Below are 20,116 nucleotides of genomic sequence, written 5' to 3'. Positions count from 1 at the left end.
ATCCGGCGCCCCGTCTGGGACTAGAACCCGGTGTGCCGGTGCCGCAAGGCGGAGGATTAGCCTGTTAAGCCACGGCGCCGGCCTGAGGATATTTCTTAAAAGTGAATGAAGTAAGCTTGTTATTTCTGTGAAAGCAATTGACTGTATTTGTTACCAGTGATAAATTTGAATGGAAGATAGAATTTTTCAAAAGTTGACAGCTTCCCAGTACCTGAAAGACTTTGCTTACATTATTAGTGATTAGCAATTGTGATTTTTAAAAAATATTATATAATGAAATGTGTCATTTTTAAGATGGCTTAACTCAGTAAATGCACATTTTCTGTACATATTTTCCAAATGACCAGTGCATGATGCTGCAGAACTACAAGAGTAATTCAGGCTGGCGCCTGCTCACTAGGCTAATCCTCCGCCTGCAGCGCTGGCACACTGGGTTCTAGCCCTGGTCGGGGCGCCGGATTCTGTCCCAGTTGCTCCTCTTCCAGTCCAGCTCTCTGCTGTGGCCCAGGAAGGCAGTGGAGGATGGCCCAAGTGCTTGGGCCCTGCACCCGCATGGGAGACCAGGAGAAGCACCTGGTTCCTGCCTTCGGATCAGCGCAGTGTGCCGGCTGCAGCGCGCTGGCCGCGGCAGCCATTGGAGGGTGAACCAACGGCAAAGGAAGACCTTTCTCTCTGTCTCTCTCTCTCACTGTCCACTCTGCCTGTCAAAAAAAAAAAAAAAGATAATTCAAAATATGAAATATGGCAATGAATAAATATGTATGTATATTTTATTTTTTGAAAGACAACTTCCATCCACTGGTTCACTCCCTAAATGCCTGCCACAACCCGGGCTGGGTCCCATGTTGGTGGCAGGGACCTAACTACTTGAACCAGCACCTAGTACTTTCCATGGTGCATATTAGCAGGAAGATGGAATTGGAAGTGGAGCCAGGGACTCAAACCTAGGCACTCTTGATATGGAATGCAGGTGTCCTAAGCAAGAGGTGGCTTAACTGTGGCACCAAACACCTATCCCTATAGCCGTGGATTTTAATGTAGCAGTGTATGAAAATTTCACCAATAGAGTTTCAGATTCTAAGATGCAAATATCCTTTGAGAAACTATCATTTGTTCAGTTCTAGTGTTTATAAATAGTGTTATTGTTTAGTCATCTGAAAAGGTTATTAAAATACTCCCTGGGGCCAGTGTTGTGGCATAGCTGGTTAGACTGCTGCCTATGACAATGGCATCCCATATGGGCACCAGTTAATCTATTGGCTGCTCTGCTTCGAGGGCAGTGGAAGATGGCCCAAGTGCTTGAGTCCCCACACCCGCATGGGAGACCTGGAAGAAGTTCCTGGCTTCAGCCTGGCCCAGCCTTGGCTGTTGTGGCCGTTTGGGGAGTGGACCAGCTGGGGAAGATCTCTCTGTCTCTCCCTTTTCTTCTGTAACTCTGGCTTTCAAATAAATGAATAAATCTGAAAGAATAGAATTCATCTCCCCTTTCCTACTAGATATCCTGTACAAGTCCAGAGTTTTGTTCTGTACTTAACCAAAACATCTAGCGGCAGACCAGATGCAGAAGCAGTCGTGAGAATCCATCTGTCTTTTATTTATTTATTTGAGAGGCAGAGAGAAAAATGGAGCTGCCATAAAAAGTTGTTTTATTCCCCAAATGCCCACAACAGCCAAGACTTGGGCCAAAACTGAGAGCTGGGAACTCAGTCCAGGTTTTCCATGTGGGTTACAGAAACCCAGTTAATGTGAGCCATCACCACTGCCTCTCGGGGTCCACACCAGCAGGAAGCTGGAATCAGGATCTGGAGCTCAGTATTGAACCCAGGTACTCTGAAGTGGGACTTGGGCATCCCAACTAGTATCTTAACTACACCCACCCCCAATTATCTTCTATTAAGCCACACAGAAAAAGATTTATAGACATGTAAAATGATTTTTTCCACACTAGTTTGGGGAGAGATTGCTAATTTCTTAGTAAAAATGTTAAACTGATGGTTTTTTGTTTTTAAATGTGCTGATGTTTAAAATTTTTTTAATTTCTAAGTTGGTAGATATGGAAAGATATAACCCACATAAATAAAACTCTTTGGAGTCATTAATAACTTTAGGGAACCAAAAATTTTAGAATTTAAGGGACCAGAATGTTGGGAGAATCACTTTCTTTGTCCCACTGTTCTGCTCTTCAGGTCAGGTAAATCTGCTTCCATTTATCTGGTGAATTTGCAGGTTTTTTGGAGTTGATTGAGGAGGCACTGACAAAGGGAAGAGTCCTAGAGCAAACCAGCTTGTTTTGAATTCTGGTTGAGAGATTTACTGACTATAGCCTCGGGAAGTTACTTGGTCTCTCTAAATGTCTTGTTTTGAGCTCATCTGTAAGGAGGAATACTTAGGAAATACAATTGTTATGAGAATTCATTGAAATACCAAGTGTATTTCCAGATGTTACTTTTTGTTTGTTTTGACAGGCAGAATTAGAGAGAGACAGAGAGAAAGGTCTTCCTTCCCTTGGTTCACCCCCCAAATGGCTGCTACGGCCGGCGCGTTGCGCTAATCCGAAGCCAGGAGCCAGGTGCTTCCTCCTGGTCTCCTATGCGGGTGCAGGGCCCAAGTGCTTGCGCCATCCGCCACTGCACTCCCGGGTCACAGCAGAGAGCTGGACTGGAAGAGGGGCAACCGGGACAGAACCGGCACCCCAACCGGGACTCAAACCTGGAGTACCAGCGCCGCAGGCAGAGGATTAGCCTAGTGAGCTGCAGCGCTGGCCTCCAGATGTTACTTTGGTCTTTATTCTCCATATTTTGACCTTTTAATTTTTGTTGAAGGTAGAAATTCCTGATTTAAATTACACACTATGTCTGCAGTGCCAGCATCCCATATAGGCACCGGTTCAAGTCCCGGCTGAAGTCCCGGCTGCTCCACTTTCAATCCAGCTCTCTGCTAATGACCTGGGTAAAGCAGCAGCAGATGGCCCAAGTTCTTGGGCCCCTGCACTCACATGAGGGACCTGGATGAAGCTCCTGGCTCCTGGCTTCAGCCTGGCCCAGCCCCAGCTTTTTTTGGCCATTTGGGAAATGAACCAGCAGATAGGAAATCTGTCTCTGTCTGTCTCTCTGTCTCTGTCTCTCTCTGCCTTTCAAATAAATAAATAAATTTCTAAAAAATTAAAAAGATTACATACCCTACAGGTTGTTGATGACTTTGTCATATTATCACTGTAATAAGAGTGGTAGTCTTTGGTAATCTAACTTGTGATATTAAGGCAAATCCATAAAAGCATATTTTTACATGTAACTAAAAGGCATGCAGAAGGGATAGAGATTAATTTATTGCTAGGAGTTATCAGAGTAAATGGAATCGAGGGAGTTAGAAATGGAATTTAGATAGCAGACAACTGTCAGTGAAGACAAACTTTACATGTTAGGTAGTTTGCTTGGGAAAAGGATCTTGAACATTGAACCCTTTCAAAGGGTAGGCCTTTGGTATAGTGATTAGAACGCTGTACGGGACACTCAACATCCAATATCAGAGTGCCTGGTTCATGTCCCAGCTCTTAATGGAAGCCCTGGGAAGCAGAAAGATGATGGCTTGAATACTTGGCCCAGTTGTTGGAGGCATTTGGGAAGTGAACTCTCAGTCTCAATATTTCAAATAAAACTAAGTATAAAATGTATAAAACACAGGGATGTACTGCTTACATTAGTTATTGTTTTAGTAAAGAACACACAAATAATATTTAGGTGCTTCATGATATAGAATTTGCTGCCAGACAAGTAGAAAGTAATCTGAGTTTGGGAGTAAGGTGCTATAACAGTTAGATGCTGTGGGGGACAAAATGAGCCAAGTTAAAGAATGGATACATAGGCCGGTGCCTTGGCTCACTAGGCTAATCCTCTGCCTGCGGTGCCGGCACCCCGGGTTCTAGTCCCAGTTGGGGTGCCGGATTCTGTCCCGGTTGCTCCTCTTCCAGGCCAGCTCTCTGCTGTGGCCCGGGAGGGCAGTGGAGGACGGCCCAGGTCCTTGGGCCCTGCACCCACATAGGAGACCAGGAGGAAGCACCTGGCTCCTGGCTTCAAGCCGGCCACAACATGCCAGCCTTAGTGGCCACTTGGGGGGTGAACCAACAGAAAAAGGAAGACCTTTGTCTCTGTCTCTCTCACTGTCTATATATATATATATATATATATATATATATATATATATATATATATTAAAGAATGGATACATAAAAATCTGTTAGTTTTTCTGGAATTAATCCTCTTTAAAGAAAAAAATTTAGGTAATTTGAAAACATAAATGCCAGTCGTTTTGAGGATTATCATTTATTTTTCAAACTTGGAATAAGAGTGGCATTGTTAAAATTTTTGTTTACAAAAAAAAAATGTTTTTCCTGTCCTAGATGTTCTTTTTATCTTGCTTTATGGACAGGAATGTACTAGTGAATTGCAAAAGTTAGATACTGGAATTTACAGCTATAAAAAAATCTAGCAAATTAAAGGCATTCAAAGCTTCAAAACTAAATATTTCTGAAGAGCTGTATTAGAATACAGATCTTTTCCTAATCTTGGATTGAAAACAGGTAAACATTTCTTGCTTATTTCATACCTTGAAAGTAGGCAGATGAATTTGCAACATTATTTTTGCTCTAAGAGTCCATTTCTATCTTGTCTTTCAATTATGTAGACTTTTACTGATTAATAATATAGGATCTGAGTATTAAGTAGGCCACTGTATTTGCCTGCAAAAAAAGGTATTTTGTACACCCATGTTATAGATGGAAAGGTAAGTGCCAAAGACAAGAGACTGGGTATTGCTGACAATCCTGTGTGAGTTCAAGTGTTACGTAAAGCCTGTTGAGTATGTTAAAGGCATGTTATGAGTACAATTAGTACTATAAAGTACAGACACTGGGTTACCAAGTTGTCAAATAATGGATTAATGAAAAAATATAATGTTCATCTCTCACAATACCCCCCTAAGGGTCCTTGCTGACTTCTTATGTAATCATTGTGTTACATCTTTAAAAAATGTGTGTATGCAAGCTATATGAAAATTCTCCTGAAGGGGTCGGCACTGTGGCATAGCGGGTAAAGCCCCAGCCTGGCATCCCATATGGGTGCCAGTTCTAGTCCTGGCTGCTCCACTTCCAATCTAGCTCCCTGCTGATGGCCGGGGGAAGCAGCAAAGGATGGCCCAAGTGCTTGGGCCCCTGCATCCACGTGGGAGAACTGGACAGAGCTCCTGTCTACCGGTCAGCCCAGCTCTGGCCGTTGCAGCCATTTGGGGAGTGAACCAGTGGATGGAAGATCTCACTCTGTGTGTGTGTGTGTCTCTCTCTCTCTAACTTTGCCTTTCAAATAAATCTTTTTTAAAAAATTCGCCTAAAAATAAGAACAAATTAACAATAAATTTAGCCAACAAAGCTACCAGTAATTCAGTGAGTGCCAAAAAGATAATGGTAGAATAGTGGTACAAAATATCACAGCTAAGATATCAGTGGATAGCTTTCCTCTCTACATTTTTACTTTTTAATTTTTTAAAGATTTATTTATTTGAAAGAGTTAGAGAGGGAGAGATCTATCCACTGGTTCATTCCCTAGATGGCCACAATGGCCCTGGACTAGGCCAGGCCAAAGCCAGGAGCCAGGAGCTTCATTCAGGTCTCCCATGTGGGTGGCAGAGGTCCCAGCACTTGAACCATGTTCCACTGCTTTCCCAGGCCATTAGCAGGGAGCTGGATCAGAAGTGGAGCAGTTGGGATTAGAATCAGCGCCCATATGGGATGCCTGCAGGTGGTGTTTTTTACCTACATCACAACACTGGCCCCTATTAAAAAAATTTTTTTAAGATTTATTTATTTGAAAGAGTTAGAAGGACAGACAAGGGTTCTTCTGTTCGCTGGTTCACTCCCCAGATTGCCACAAAAAGCCAGGAGCTAGGGGCTTCCTCCAGGTCTTCCTTTTGGGGGGCCGGATCCCAGATACTTGGGTCATCTTCAACTGCTTTCCCCAGGCCATTGATCGGAAGTGGAGCACGGGGGACATGAACTGGTGCCCATATAAGATGCCAGCATCACAGGCAGTGGCTTTACCCATTAGGCCACATGGCAGACACCTCTAAATTTTCGTTAAGAAAAGTTCATGTATGTAATAAAGGTGAAAGAATACTACGAAGAGCACACACTATGAACCCACCACTAAGAATCAGTGATTTTGGTGTATACCAAATATTTTTAAAAGTTGACATATTGGTATCTATAATAAAATGCTAAAATATTGGTATATTTGCCCTCATTACATTTCTACTAAACATTTAATATATTTGCCTAAAAATAAATATAGTCTCCTACATAATTATAATACTACTGTCCTAAGAAAATTAAAAACAATTCCAAAACATCGTCTATTATGTAGTCTATATTCAGATATTCCAGTTATCCCTAAAATGTCCTTTTTTATGAACCAGGATCCAATAAAAGTTCACATACTGCATTTGGTTATGTCTAGAGTGTCCTTTAATGTAGTGTGATCTTTGTGTGTTTGAGAGAGAGAGAGATGGGGGAGGAGAGTGAGAGTGACTTTTTTTTTTTTACAGATAAGATTTATTTATTTATTTATTTGAAAGGCAGAGTTACAGAGAGGCAGAGGCAGAGAGAGAGAAAGGTCTTCCATCTGCTGGTTCACTCCCCAAATGGTCACAATGGCCAGAGCTGGGCTGATCTGAAGCCAGGACCCAGGAGTTTTTTCTGGGTTTCCTGTGCAGGTGCAGGGGCCCAAGAACTTGAGCCATCTTCTGCCTTCCGAGGCCATAGGAGGAAGCTGGACTGGAAGTGGAACAGCCAGGACTTGAACCGGCGCCCATATGGGATGCCAACCCTGCAGGCGGCAAATTGACCCACTGCTCTGCAGTGCCCACTACAAGAGAATGATACTTTTAAACAGACTGTGTTAATTGTCTTATATAATGTTTCATATTCTGCATTTGTCTAATTATTTTCTTATAAAATGTTCAACTTTCAGGATTTGTCTGTTTCCTTGTGGTAGTACTTAATTTGTCTATTGCTGTGTTTTCTATAAACTCAAAAATCGAAATACTGATGTGATTTGGGTTAAACCTTGTAATTAATAGTTTATAAGTAGTTTTTTTGTTTGTTTTGGCACAAAAGAATAAGCTAGAGACCAAATAACTAATGACTAATATTTAGATTATTAGCCAATAATTTGGATTATTTGCTAGCATTTTTCTATTTAAACTTCATTGGCATAACTTTGGAAATTTAGAATTACTATTGTAGGTTTAAGTTCAAGCTTAACAATAAAACTTTGAGAAAGAACATAGAAATAATGTTTGCATTGTATCATTTGGGCTTACTCTCCTCTGTGAAAATGGTTTGGAAGTTGAGGCAGAAAGACTTGATATATTTAGCAAAAGCAGCTCACAGAGAATTGGACAGGGGGCTACAACTAGAAATTTTTAGGAATAAGGATTAGGGAACAGCATTGTGGCACAGAAGAGGGTTAAGCCACACCTGCGATGCTGGCATCCTATTGTGAGCGCCAGTTTAAGTCCTGTCTGTTCCACTTCCCATCCAGCACCCTGCTAATGCACCTGGAAAAGTAGAAGATGGCCCAAGTGGTTGAGCCTCTGCCACCCACATGGGAAACCTAGATGGAGTTCCAGGTTCTTTCCTGTCTTTGGCCTGACCCAGCTCTGGCTATTGTAGCCATGTGGGGTGTGAACCAGCAGATAGATGATCTCTCTCCAAGACTCTTTCAAATAAATAAATCTTTTTAAAAAGAAATAAAGATTAGAAAGACTTGGAAATTATTTTCACAAAAATTATTCAATAGCTACTACTTATAGTATCAGAACCATAATTTTAGGGGGTTAACATTGTGACGCTCCAGTTTTAGGAGAAACTGTGTACTTGGGCAAGAACAGGAGTGACGCAGAAGTTGTCAGATGGGTTTGAAGGTAAAATCAAGTTTTACAGGTTGGTGATAGAGTAAAACAAACTGGGTGTATTTGGGTATTATAAAACTTTTTTTAAACTTTTTTAACCATTGGAGTAATTTATAGGAACCATGTTCTCTTGAGGAGAGGATATTTTTGGAAGAAATAACTATGCACAGATTGTAGGGTAATTTTTTAAAAAGTTTTCATTCAGAACATGTATTCAGCTTGATTAGTTTTGTGTGTGTGTGTGTTTTTTTTGTTTTGTTTTGTTTTTTTGTTTTTTTTTGTTTTTTTTTGACAGAGTTAGAGAGCGAGAGAGACAGAGAAAAAGGTCTTCCTTTTCCATTGGTTCACCCCCAAAATGGCTGCTACGGCCTGTGCGTTGTGGCCAGCACTGCGCCGATCCAAAGCAAGGAGCCAGGTGCTTCCTCCTGGTTTTCCATGCGGGTGCAGGGCCCAAGGACCTGGGCCATCCTCCACTGCCTTCCCAGGCCACAGTAGAGAGCTGGACTGGAAGAGAAGCAACCGGGACAGAATCTGGCGCCCCAACCGGGACTAGAACCCGGGGTGCCGGGCCCGCAGGCAGAGGATTAGCCTAGTGAGCCGTGGCGCCGGCCCTCAGCTTGATTAGTTTTTATTAATTTTGGCACTATGATGTTTTGAGCCGGATAACGTCCAGGCTGTCTTGTGCATGAATAGAATGTTTTGTAGCACTCCTGGTCACTACCTACAAGATGAATTGTCAGTAGCACCTCCCTCCCACTCCATCCCAGTGGGGACTACCTAAAGTGCCTCGGGACATTGCCAAACGTCTTGAGTTGGGGGGCAAAACTGGTCCTGTTTCATGCTTCGGAGTTAGATACCATCCACCGGAAAGTATGAAGGTTATTTAACGGCAACATTCATAAACTAGAGTTCTCTTTACATAAGCTGTGGGCAGTTGTTGAATCCCGTCTGTGGGGGGATTGCTCAGTCTAATGATGTTGGAGCTCTAGTGGAAATGCTATTGAAGGTAGAAATGAGCTCTTCATTTCAAAGTCAAGGTGTTTGTAGTCTTTCTGCTGAATTGAAATATCTGTTTCCACCTCCTCATCAACCCCCAAGCATTGTTCTGGAAACAATTCTTATTAACTATGTACTGTGGATAAGTTTTTATTGAAAGTAATTAAGAATTTTGTTTGGTATCTTTGAGGTGGTCTATATCCTGGTATTCAAGAAAAGACAGTCTTAAAAATTACTTAGTAAAAGGCTCGATTAAATTAAATGCATCCTCTTGGTTAAACTTTGATTGTTTCAGTGTATTGTCCTTGAAATTTCTTAACTGTATATAATTTTTGCCAATAAGGAAAGTCAGATTGGGAAAGGGAATCGGGATAGAATAAGAGTGGAAGTAATGAGACTTAATGCAAATTTTGAGACTGAAATCATTGAAATATTCAAGAAAATTTTCTTTTTAAATTTCCAAGGCAAATATTATCTGTGGATATAGGATTTTCCTGCCTGTGGACATAGGGGCAAAATTGAAGACAGCTAGCTAATAGTCAGGGGTTGGTATGGAGAATTTAAGAAGAGCAGAAAGGGCTCACATAGTACACTGTCGTGTGGAACATCCCCACCAACATTGTTTCTTGGAGAAATGACAGGAGGTATATGAGACGAGCCTGGAACATCTTGTCAATGAGATCAAGAATTTTATCGGACACTGCTAGGGTTGTGTCGGGACTCGGGAGCCAACTGAAGAAGTTCCTACTGTCCAAAATAGGACAGAGTATTCACTAAAGATAACTGCCTGGATCAAATCTAAACCTTTGATAATGATAACTTAAGAACAAGCTTATTCGTCACTTAGGGGAAATTCTGCTGAAGCAGCTCATTATTTTGAAAACTGGTAAATAAAGGGAAAGAATCAAGACTTTTCCCATATGAACTGCAGCACAGGGGAACCAAATAGGCAGCATGGATTTAATTTGAGAGAGACAAATGAGCTTCCATTCACTGGTTCACTCCTCTAATGCTTGCCTCTGCACGCTAACTACTGCTGCCTGGGGCTGGGCCAGGATGAGGCCAGAAGTGGGAACTCAATTCCATCGCCCCGTGTTGGGAGGCTGGAGTCCCAGCTGCTTGAGCACCACTGCTGCCTCCCAACTGTGCAGTAGCAGGAAGCTGGAATCCAGAGGTGGGAATCAAACCCAGGCACTGCAGAATAGGATGTGGGTATCTTAACTGCTAGGCAGATATCTGCTCCCTGTTTTTTAAGAGAAGTGTTCAGCTAATGCACAATGAAGGAGTGATCTAGAATGACTGTATGTAGGCCTCCTGATAGAAGAAAACACTGCCCCCAATAGTAGTCTTGGGAGAGAAAAAAGCTAAACTTGCATCTAATCAGGCCTCTAGATGCAGCTATCAATTGGCGGGGTCTCTAGAGGACGGAGGTGCATAATCATAATGCCACCTGTATGTAGTCAGCAGTGTCCCAGGTGTAGTTATTTGGATCCTAACTCAAACAGACTTTTAAAAGTATGATATTTGAGAGGATTTGAAATTTGAATGTTAACTAGATATTTGATTTTAAGGGAATATCAGTGTTTTAGGCACTGATTTTTTTATTATACTCTTTTTAAGTATTTATATTCTAGAGCTGCATATCAAAATTATTAACAAATATGATGTTAGGGATTTGTTTTAAAATAATAGGGAGATGGGTATTATTTGAAAGTCAGAGTTACACACAAAAAAAAAAATAATAGGGAGGGGGTGTAGAAATGAAACAAAATCAGTTTTGAGTTGATAATTTCTGGCCTGACTGATATATTTGTCAATATTTTTATATTGAATTAAAATATACATCTCAATACAAATGGCAGGAAAGGAACCACTACCATCTTGATTTAGAAACTCATAGTTGTAGTATGATGAAAATTTCCCCTTCACTAGGTTACAGTATGAGCCTCAGATTTACAGTCCATCAAGGTTTTTCTCCTGATGCAGCACTGTGGCTGTCCTCGAATTCCTGAAACTCACATTTTTATCTGACGCATTTTTTCAGAGGAAATAAAAATGCTCCTAAATTGAGTAAGGGTTGATTATCAAACAAATATTACATATGTATATATGCTACGGGATTTATTTATTTTTTTTTTTGGTATGGTGGAATCCAAGGCTGTGAATATATCTATCCTATTATAGCAGAATCATAGGAAAGATGTGGGAAAATTCGTGGTGTTTTTTTTTTTTTTATTGTGAGAAGTTAATTTAAAGGTTTGTCATAGTAAGGGGTTAAATGTGAATGGAATAGTAGTTTGGGAAGAGCTGCACATTTTAATACTACATAATTAATAATCACTTATTTTCTTTGATAAAAAATACTTGAAAGGTGGGTCACATGAAAGACTATAGAGAATGATGTTTCTTGGAAGAAATAGTAAATGCTACATTTCATCACACTGATGAAGACTCTTTCTGATAACTGGACAATTACAAGAGGTATGCCACATTTGCATTTTTTGTTTAAAGTGTGTCAAGTATGTAATTTAGGTTGATGTTTCTATTGTGGCATGACCCATCTTTTTGATCCTGAACTGTAGATGAAGGGAATTGATCACAATCTGAGCTAACAGTCTTGGTCTTGAGAACTGTTTGAAAACCTTAGTTTCAACATCTTTGAGACATGTTTTGTATGTAAGTCTGTAAACTATGCTTGGTCAGCAGACTTGACTATTTTCTGGGTTAACTCTTTATAAAAAATATGAAATATTTCCCAATAAAATGGAATTTTCTTTCTCTTTTGAGTTTTAATTTACATTGGTGTCTCTGCAGTACTTAACACCTGAGGAGAGGAATTAATTTTCTCACTTGATTAAAAAGTAGTTAGGACATAAACATCTTTTCAGATTTCCCTTTCATCTCTTACCATTTCTTAGAGTTCCTTTTTCTGTGGGAAGAACATAATTCCACTTTGATGGCCAGATGAAGGAGATGTTCAGGATCTTTATTAAAACTCATTGTTTCACAAGATAAAACATAGAAAACTTAGTATTTTAAATAGTATAAATATTTGAATTAATACTAACCGTTTGGATATGCTAATAAAATATCCAGGACCAGTGCTGTGGTGTAGAGGGTAAAGCTGTGGCCTGTGATGCAGGCATCCCACATGGGCGCCCGTTCGAGTCCCAGCTGGTTCATTTCAGATCCCACTCCCTGCTAATGCACCTGAGAAAGCAGCTGGAGATGGCCTAGTGCTTGGGTCCCTGCACCCACAGAGGACATCCAGGGGAAGTTCCTGTCTCCTGGCTTCAGACCAGCCCAACTCGAGCCATTGTGCCCATTTGGAGAGTGAACCAGCAGATGGAAGATCTCTGTCTCTCCCTCTCTCTCTAACTCTGCCTTTCAATTAAATAAGTAAATCTTTAAAAAATAAAGTAATCCATACTTGTGACATCATAAGCCACAGTTTACATTCAAGTGGCTGTATTTATTCCAAAGGAAGGTTGTCAGCATTATGTAAGGAGAGCTTGTAGCTGATCAGAGCTTGAAGGGAGGCCTGAACTGCCTGCGGAGGTACCATCACAATTGATATTCCTCATTCTGTTGCATGTTTGATGTTTATACATTATCTGCTGACTGAGCTCTAAAAAGTTATGGGATAAAATTAGGAAAAGTTGTCTTAAGTTAGTCTTAAGCTCGAAGAATGCCTGTAATATTGAATTGATTGCTTTTTAACTCAATTTCTGTTAACATTGTCTTGCATATTTTAAAATGAGAGAATTTAAGGTGATCCCTTAAATGCCCTCCCCTCTTTGTAGTTTTAGTTGGGAGAGACAAAATAATTAAAGTAGAAAATTGGAGACCAGTTACAATCAACTTAAGCACTTTACCAATTAAAAGTAGTTTCCCTGGGCTGGGGTTGTATAACACAGCAGGTTAAGTCACTGCCTGCAATGCTAGCATCCAGTATCCAAGTGCTCGTTTAACTCCTGGCTTCTGTGCTTCTGATTCAGCTTCCTGCTGATGCACTTAGAAGGCAGGGAATAATGATCCAAATGCTTAGGCTTCTGCCACCCATATAAGAGATGGAGTTCCTGGCTCCTGGCTTCAGCCAGACCCAGCCCTGGCCATTGCAGCCATTTGAATCAGCAGCTGGGAAGTCTGTCTCTGTTGCTCTGCCTTTGAAGTAAATAAATACATGAATCTTTTTATGAATCTTTTTTAAAGATTCATGTATTTATTTGAAAGAGTTACACAGAGAGAGAAAGAGAGGCAGAGAGAGAGGTTTTCCATCCAATGGTTCACTCCCCAGATGGCGACAATGGCTGGAGTTGGTGCCGATCCGAAATCAGGAGCTTCTTCCAGGTCTCCCAGGTGGGTGTAGGGGCCCAAGGACTTGGGCCATCTCCTACTGCTTTCCCAGGCCACAGCAGAGAGCTGGATCAGAAGCGGAGCAGCCAGGTCTCGAACCCGTGTCCATATGGAATGCTGGTGCCTCAAGCCAGGGCATTAACCCACTGTACCAGAGCACCGGCCCCAATAAATGAATCTGAAAAACCAAAACCAAACTGCTCCTGGTTGTTGATAACTTATTAGGACAATGCAGGACATTTTGTTTTCAAGGGAAATAACGCCATCTGTTGGGCATCTCCCAAACTACTGCTGTCAGGTTGTGACAACTTAGCTATGTGATAAACAGGGTAGGTTGGTTTTGGTTTTCTTGACTTATGGATAGGGTACAAAAAAAAATCAAGGGTGCTGGAAGCCTTTGCATTAAAGGTTTTATTTGAACATTGAATAGTAATGCTGTTCCCATTCCTTGACACATACTGAACCACAATCAGCTAATGTTGGAGGGCAGAATAGCAACAGTTCTTTGTTTGCAATGCAAAGATGTATGCTTTACTTTACAAAGAGGCATTTTTTCAAATTAACGTAGGCTCCAAAATCATGGTGAAATAGCTTCCAGCATTTTCTAGGCTCGAAGTACAATGTAGTAGAACTGGGACTACAGTGCGACAAGTAAAATTTTCAGGTGCAGAATTTAAAGGAGCACAGAGAGGCTCAGTAGTCACAAATAGAGTATTTTGTTGTGTCATTTTAAAAAGATTGGTTTTAATATAAAATAATTCAGAATGAACAAAATACTAATTTTAAATAAAGACTGGATCCAACCTACACTTGTATGACACCTCCTTGCCTCATCCTGTAGGTATTGTAACCTGCCATAGATATTGTACAATAAACTCTTAGAATCCTAATTACTAGGATTCTATCAGGGGCTGGCACTGTGGCATAATAGACGAATCTTCCTTCTGCAGCTCTGCCATTCCATATGGGTGGCAGTTTCAGTCTCAGCTACTCCACTTGCAATCCAGCTCTCTGCTATGGCCTGGGAAAGCAGTGGAAAATGGCCTAAATGCTTGGGCCCCTGTACCCATGTGGGAGACCTGGAAGAAGCTTCTGGCTCCTGGCTTCAGACTAACCCAGCTCTGGCCATTGAGGCCATTTGGGGAGTAAACCAGCATGTGGAAGACCTTTCTCTCTGTCTCTCCCTCTCTCTGTAACTCTACCTCTCAAATAAATAAATAAAATCTTTAAATACTTTTCTGTGAAAGAGATTCTAATATTTGAAAATGAAAGTTATAATTTCGAATCCTTGAAGATGGGAGGAGGTTAAGGAAAATGATAGAAGGAGCTTACATGGAGTAGATTTCCAGTGGAGGCAAGACTCTGAATCCGTATTGTGTATAAAATTATTTATTCTAGGCCGGCACCGCGGCTCACTAGGCTAATCCTCCGCCTACAGCGCCGGCACTTCGAGTTCTAGTCCCAGTTGGGGCGCCGGATTCTGTCCCGGTTGCTCCTCTCCCATTCCAGCTCTCTGCTGTGGCCCGGGAAGGCAGTGGAGGATGGCCCAAGCGCTTGGGCCCCTGCACCTGCATGGGAGACCAGGAGAAAGCAGTTGGCTCTTGGCTTTGGATCGGCACAGCACACCGGCCGTAGTGGCCATTTCGGGGGTGAACCAACGGCAAAGGAAGACCTTTCTCTCTGTGTCTCTCTCTCACTAACTCACCCTGTCCAAAAAAAAATTGTTTATTCTATTCTTAGATCAGTACTTACTCAAGTTTTTCTTATTGTAGCATGGCGGACACCGACTTATTTATGGAATGTGAGGAGGAGGAGTTGGAACCGTGGCAGAAAATCAGTGACGTCATCGAGGACTCTGTAGTTGAAGATTACAATTCAGTGGATAAAACTCCTGCAGGTAACAAAAGCCCTTTGATCATAGATTGCTATTTAAATAAACTTACAGGCGTTTTGGTTAAGTGTGAGGTGGAGAAGGACTTTAAGATTCCAGGGATGCCTTATTGTGGCACTGGTCTTCCCGTCTTTTCCTTGCACTAGCTTGTGAGTGTATCAGTTTTCTCATCCGTAAAATTAGAACAGCTGTATTTATTTCATTAAAAACATTGAGAGGTTGGATTAACTAATGTTCATCAAGCATTGAGCAGTCCTCTTACCAGATGATGTGTGAATGCAAAGTGGTGATATGTGTCAGAGCTCTTTACAAAAACAGGTTCCTATAGTCTGCTTTTGTTTTTGTTTTACTTGAACTTGGTTTTATTTGTGAGCTGAGCAGAAATTCCTTTGTGTTTGCCTTCAAGAACAGTTCAGAAATTTAGGTGTGTTAGCTTCTCTTTCGTAAAGTTGATATTATAGGGTCATGTTCTAGGTTACCCTGAAATCAGAAAGTGGGTTGCAGTTCTTTTTCTCCCTTAAACTGTACCATAATCTTCCCTTCCTTGAGACCTGTAGATGGTATTGGTTTAGTCTGAAACAGAACAGAGTTTAGGGTCTTGTGGATGGCTTAATACGTGTAGTTACAAATAATAGTAGTGGTGACGATAAGCCTTTGAGTCCTAGCTTGTTTGTGCTGTGTAAGCAAAACAGTAAAATCCTGCTGCAGTGGCCCAGTGTTCTAACTTAATTAAGCAGGAAACGTTAAGACAGGGAGATTGCATCTAAGTGGTAGACTAAGGGACAACTAGAAGGAGAAAGCGTGTGAACAGTTGGGGTCTGTGAATGAGATAGGAAACTCTGGTTATAGGTTAAAGGGAACACTAGAGCAGTATCCTTCAGTGTCATCTGTCCCTGTCTCCGAGTGACTGTGCCTCCCCTTCCCCACAGTTTCTGTGAGCCAGCAGCCAGTCTCGGCTCCAGGGCCCATCGCTGCCCATGCTTCTGTTGCTGGGCACCTCTCTACACCCACCACCGTTAGTAGCAGCGGGGCACAGAACAGCGACAGTACAAAGAAGACTCTTGTCACACTAATTGCCAACAACAATGGTAAGTGGGATTACTGGGAAATTCCTCCTGGGCTAGAGGGGTGAGAGAATAAAAAAGGTCTCAGGGACAGCTATCCTTGTTCAGTGTGGTGCTGGTGTGGTTCCGCTAGTTGGAGAATGAACTTCATAATGGTTTTCTGATATGGAGGTGATTCTGTAGGTGGTGCTGTTCCTTCTAAGTTAGTGCTGAGTCGATGCTGGTGTTTCAAGGAAGAGGGCAGCAGGTTCTTGATACTGATCATCTCTGGGAGACAAAATATAAACTTAAAATTCATACTGAAAAAAGAGATCTGGGGCTTTTGTTTGGTTGGTTGGTGGTGTTTGTGCTTTTGTTTTCTCAATTAGAAGGATCCCGTTAGTGTGGCAAGAATTTTCCCAGGGCAGTTTTGTTCTGTGATTTCTCTGGCACATTCATTTATTGAATTCCTGGGTATTGGTTTATTGGTTCCTGGATATGGAAGGTAGGATGAGGTTAGTGCTGACCTGGAGAGAGTGGTTAAAGAGTAGTGTCTGTAGTATATTTATTGGCTAGAGAGATGACAGAATGTTGGTTTCTCTTTCATTTCTGGCAATTTTTACACTCTGAAGAAGAGTTATTGACAGCTTATTTCTCAATATTTGTAACTAAAATACGTACTTTCATAGAATCATTGCATTGCTACAAGGGTCTTGTTTTTTAATTATTTTATTAACTTGAGAAATAAAATAGTTTTATTACTGCAAGAATAGTATGTGTACTGTAGAAAAACCAGAAAGTAAAAGAAAAATCTTACCTGTAATCATACCACCTGGAGATAATATTTTATAACTTTCATTGTGTATGTGTACTTGTATGTTTATATAGTAAATGTAGTGATTTGCTATTTATAAAAAATGGGATCATATATATTGTATTACTTTCTTTAGCTACTTTCCCCCTTCAGATGAGGTAAATATAACATTTTTGAGGACTCACTGTATTTCCCATTACTTAACATATTCACAGTAGGTTATAAAAGAATATATTGCTATTTTAAAGCATTACAATGAACATCTCTCTGAATCTTTTTTATTTTTTTAAAGATTTATTTATTTATTTGAAAGGCAGACCCATAGAGAGGCAGAGGCAGAGAGAGAGAGAGGTCTTCCATCTTCTGGTTCACTCCTCAAATAGCCGCCACAGCTGGAGCTGTGCTGATCCGAAACCGGGAGCTTGGAGCTTCTCCCGGGTCTCCCACGCAAGTGCAGGGGCCCAAGGACTTGGGCTATCTTCTACTGCTTTCCCAGGCCATAGCAGAGAGCTGGATCGGAAGTGGAGCAGCTGGGACTCGAACCGGCACCCATATGGGATGCCAGCACTGCAGGCAGCAGCTTTACCCGCCATGCCACAGCGCCAGCCTCTGAATCTTTTGTTACATTTAATCCTGAGAATGAATTTATAAGAGTCATTGTTGGATCAGAAGTCATAATTTTTAAGGATTTTGGTAGATATTTTTTCTAGATTAGCCATCCCAGAATGTATCGGTTTGTATTTCCATTAGAAGGGTATATGGAGTTCTTATTTTTGGATATAACCATTTACATATGGCATTCCCTTATTGTTTGACATTTAATAGGATCCTAATTTTTGTGATTTAATAAACAACACTATGGTGAGCATCCTCGGGCTTAGAAGTTTAAGTGACAAATAAAAACTGCATATATTTATGGTCTACAACCGCTTTGATATCTGTTTATACATTGTGAAATGATTGAATCAAGCTATTATCTATCACCTCGCATATTTGAAAAACAGAAGCAAATAGAGAGCGAGCTTCCATTCATTGGTTTACTCCCCAAATGCCAACGACAGCCAGGACTGAGCCAGGCCAAAGCCTGGAGTCCAGAACTCCATTTAGATCTCCCACATGTTTGGGACCCAACTACTTGAGCACCAGTGTATCTCAGGGTACACATTCATAGAAAGCTGCGTTAGAAGCAGAGGAGCTGAGACTCGAACCAGGCACTCCAGTATGGGATATGGGTGTCCCAAGCAGCAGTTAACCAATGCACCACATTCCCATCTATGAGTTCACCTCGTTTAGATTCAGCATGTAAGTGAGATCATTTTTTTTGGGGGGGGGGGGGGCAGGCATAGTGGACAGTGAGAGAGAGAGACAGAGAGAAAGGTCTTCCTTTTGCCGTTGGTTCACCCTCCAATGGCCACCGTGGCTGGTGCGCTGCGGCCGGCGCACCGCGCTGATCCGAAGGCAGGAGCCAGGTGCTTCTCCTGGTCTCCCATGGGGTGCAGGGCCCAAGCACTTGGGCCATCCTCCACTGCACTCCCAGGCCACAGCAGAGAGCTGGCCTAGAAGAGGAGCAACTGGGACAGAATCCGGCGCCCCGACCGGGACTAGAACCCTGTGTGCCGGCACCGCAGGCGGAGGATTAGCCTATTGAATTGTGGCGCTGGCCAGTATTTGTCATTTTATGCCTGATTTATTTCACTTAGAATGACAGGATTTTCTTAAACAAATGTTTTTTATTTGAAAGGCAGAGAAGCACAGAGAGAGACACACACAGAGACAAACACAAAGAGAGATTACATTTGCCAGTTCATTCCCCAAATGTCTGCAACAGCCGACAGGGTTGGGCCAGACTGAAGTCAGAAACCAGGAACACAATCCCACGTGGGTGGCAGTGACCCAAAAACTTGTGCCATCACAGGCTGCCTCCTAGGGTGTGTCTTAGCAGGAAGCTAGAATCAGAAGTGGAGCCAAGACTCAGTTGCAGGCACTCATACAGGATGTGGAAATCTTGAGTGACAGCCTAACCCCGTACCAAATAACTACCTGACCCTTCCGATACACAGCAGCATTATCAGTAGTCACCCTATTCAAGTTTTATAAGTTTTAAATGTCTATTTGAGAAGTTGTCTAACTTACCTTAGCATGAACTTTTTTTTTTTTTTTGACAGGCAGAGTTAGACAGTGAGAGAGGCAGACAGAAAGGTCTTCCTTTTTCCGTTGGCTCACCCCCCAAATGGCCACTACGGCCGGCACACTGTGCCAATCCGAAGCCAGGAGCCAGGTGCTTCCTCCTGGTCTCCCATGTGGGTGCAGGGGCCCAAGCACTTGGGCCATCCTCCACTGCACTCCGGGGCCACAGCAGAGAGCTGGACTGGAAAAGGGGCAACTGGGACTAGAACCCGGTGTGCCGGCGCCACAGGCAGAGGATTAGCCTAGTGAGCCGCGGCACCGGCCCTACCATGAACTTTTCTAAAAAAATATTTATTTATTATTTTGAGAGAAATTTATTATTTTGAGACAGAGAACTTCCATCTACTGGTTTGCTCCCTAGATAGCCACAACGCCAGCACTGGATGAGGCTGGAGCCAGGAGCTTAAGCTTCATCTGGGTCCCCCACATGTGTGGCAGGGGCCAAGCAGTTGGCCCGTGTTCCACTGCTTTTCTCAGACCATTACTAGAGAGCTGGATCGATAGTGGAGCATCCGGAACACTAACAGGCACCCATGTGGGATGCTGACTTGCAGGCAGCAGTTTAACGCACTGTGCCACAATGCTGGCCCCCTTACTATGAACTTTTGCCTGAATTCCTAAATACTTTCCACCAAAACAATCTTGTCTTTTAATTCAATTTTCCATGAACTTTTAAAAAGTTTTTAAAAGCATTTGTTTATTTGAAAGGCAGAGTTAACAGAGAGAGAGAGTGCTCTTCTATTTGTTGGTTACTTCCCAAATGGCCACAGTGGCCCTGGGTGGGTCAGGCCAAAGCCAGGATCCAGGATCTTCTGGTCTGCCATATGGGTGCAGGAACCCAAGCACTTGGGCCATCTTCTGCTGCTTTCC

General features: G+C 42.1%; 1 protein-coding gene across 6 annotated transcripts in view; it reads left to right on the top strand.

Annotated features, from left to right (window-relative positions):
* POGZ (pogo transposable element derived with ZNF domain) overlaps nt 1-20,116 on the top strand; it is a 57,781-nt gene that overhangs the window by 3,166 nt on the left and 34,499 nt on the right. For 3 of the 6 annotated variants that reach the window (XM_062192254.1, XM_062192251.1, XM_062192252.1), the window contains exons 2-3: nt 15,084-15,208; nt 16,132-16,290. In XM_062192254.1, the coding sequence (XP_062048238.1) occupies nt 15,085-15,208; nt 16,132-16,290 (283 nt within the window). In that variant the 5' untranslated portion in view covers nt 15,084. Of the gene's footprint in view, nt 1-11,183; nt 11,437-15,083; nt 15,209-16,131; nt 16,291-20,116 lie in introns of those variants that run through there. The other 3 variants (XM_062192256.1, XM_062192255.1, XM_062192253.1) reach the window with 2 other exon arrangements.

The sequence above is a fragment of the Lepus europaeus genome, chromosome 5 (genome assembly GCF_033115175.1).
Source record: "Lepus europaeus isolate LE1 chromosome 5, mLepTim1.pri, whole genome shotgun sequence".
Taxonomy (NCBI): domain Eukaryota; kingdom Metazoa; phylum Chordata; class Mammalia; order Lagomorpha; family Leporidae; genus Lepus; species Lepus europaeus.
Note: the sequence above shows the minus strand (reverse complement) of the source record. Positions and strands in the feature narration are given on the sequence as shown.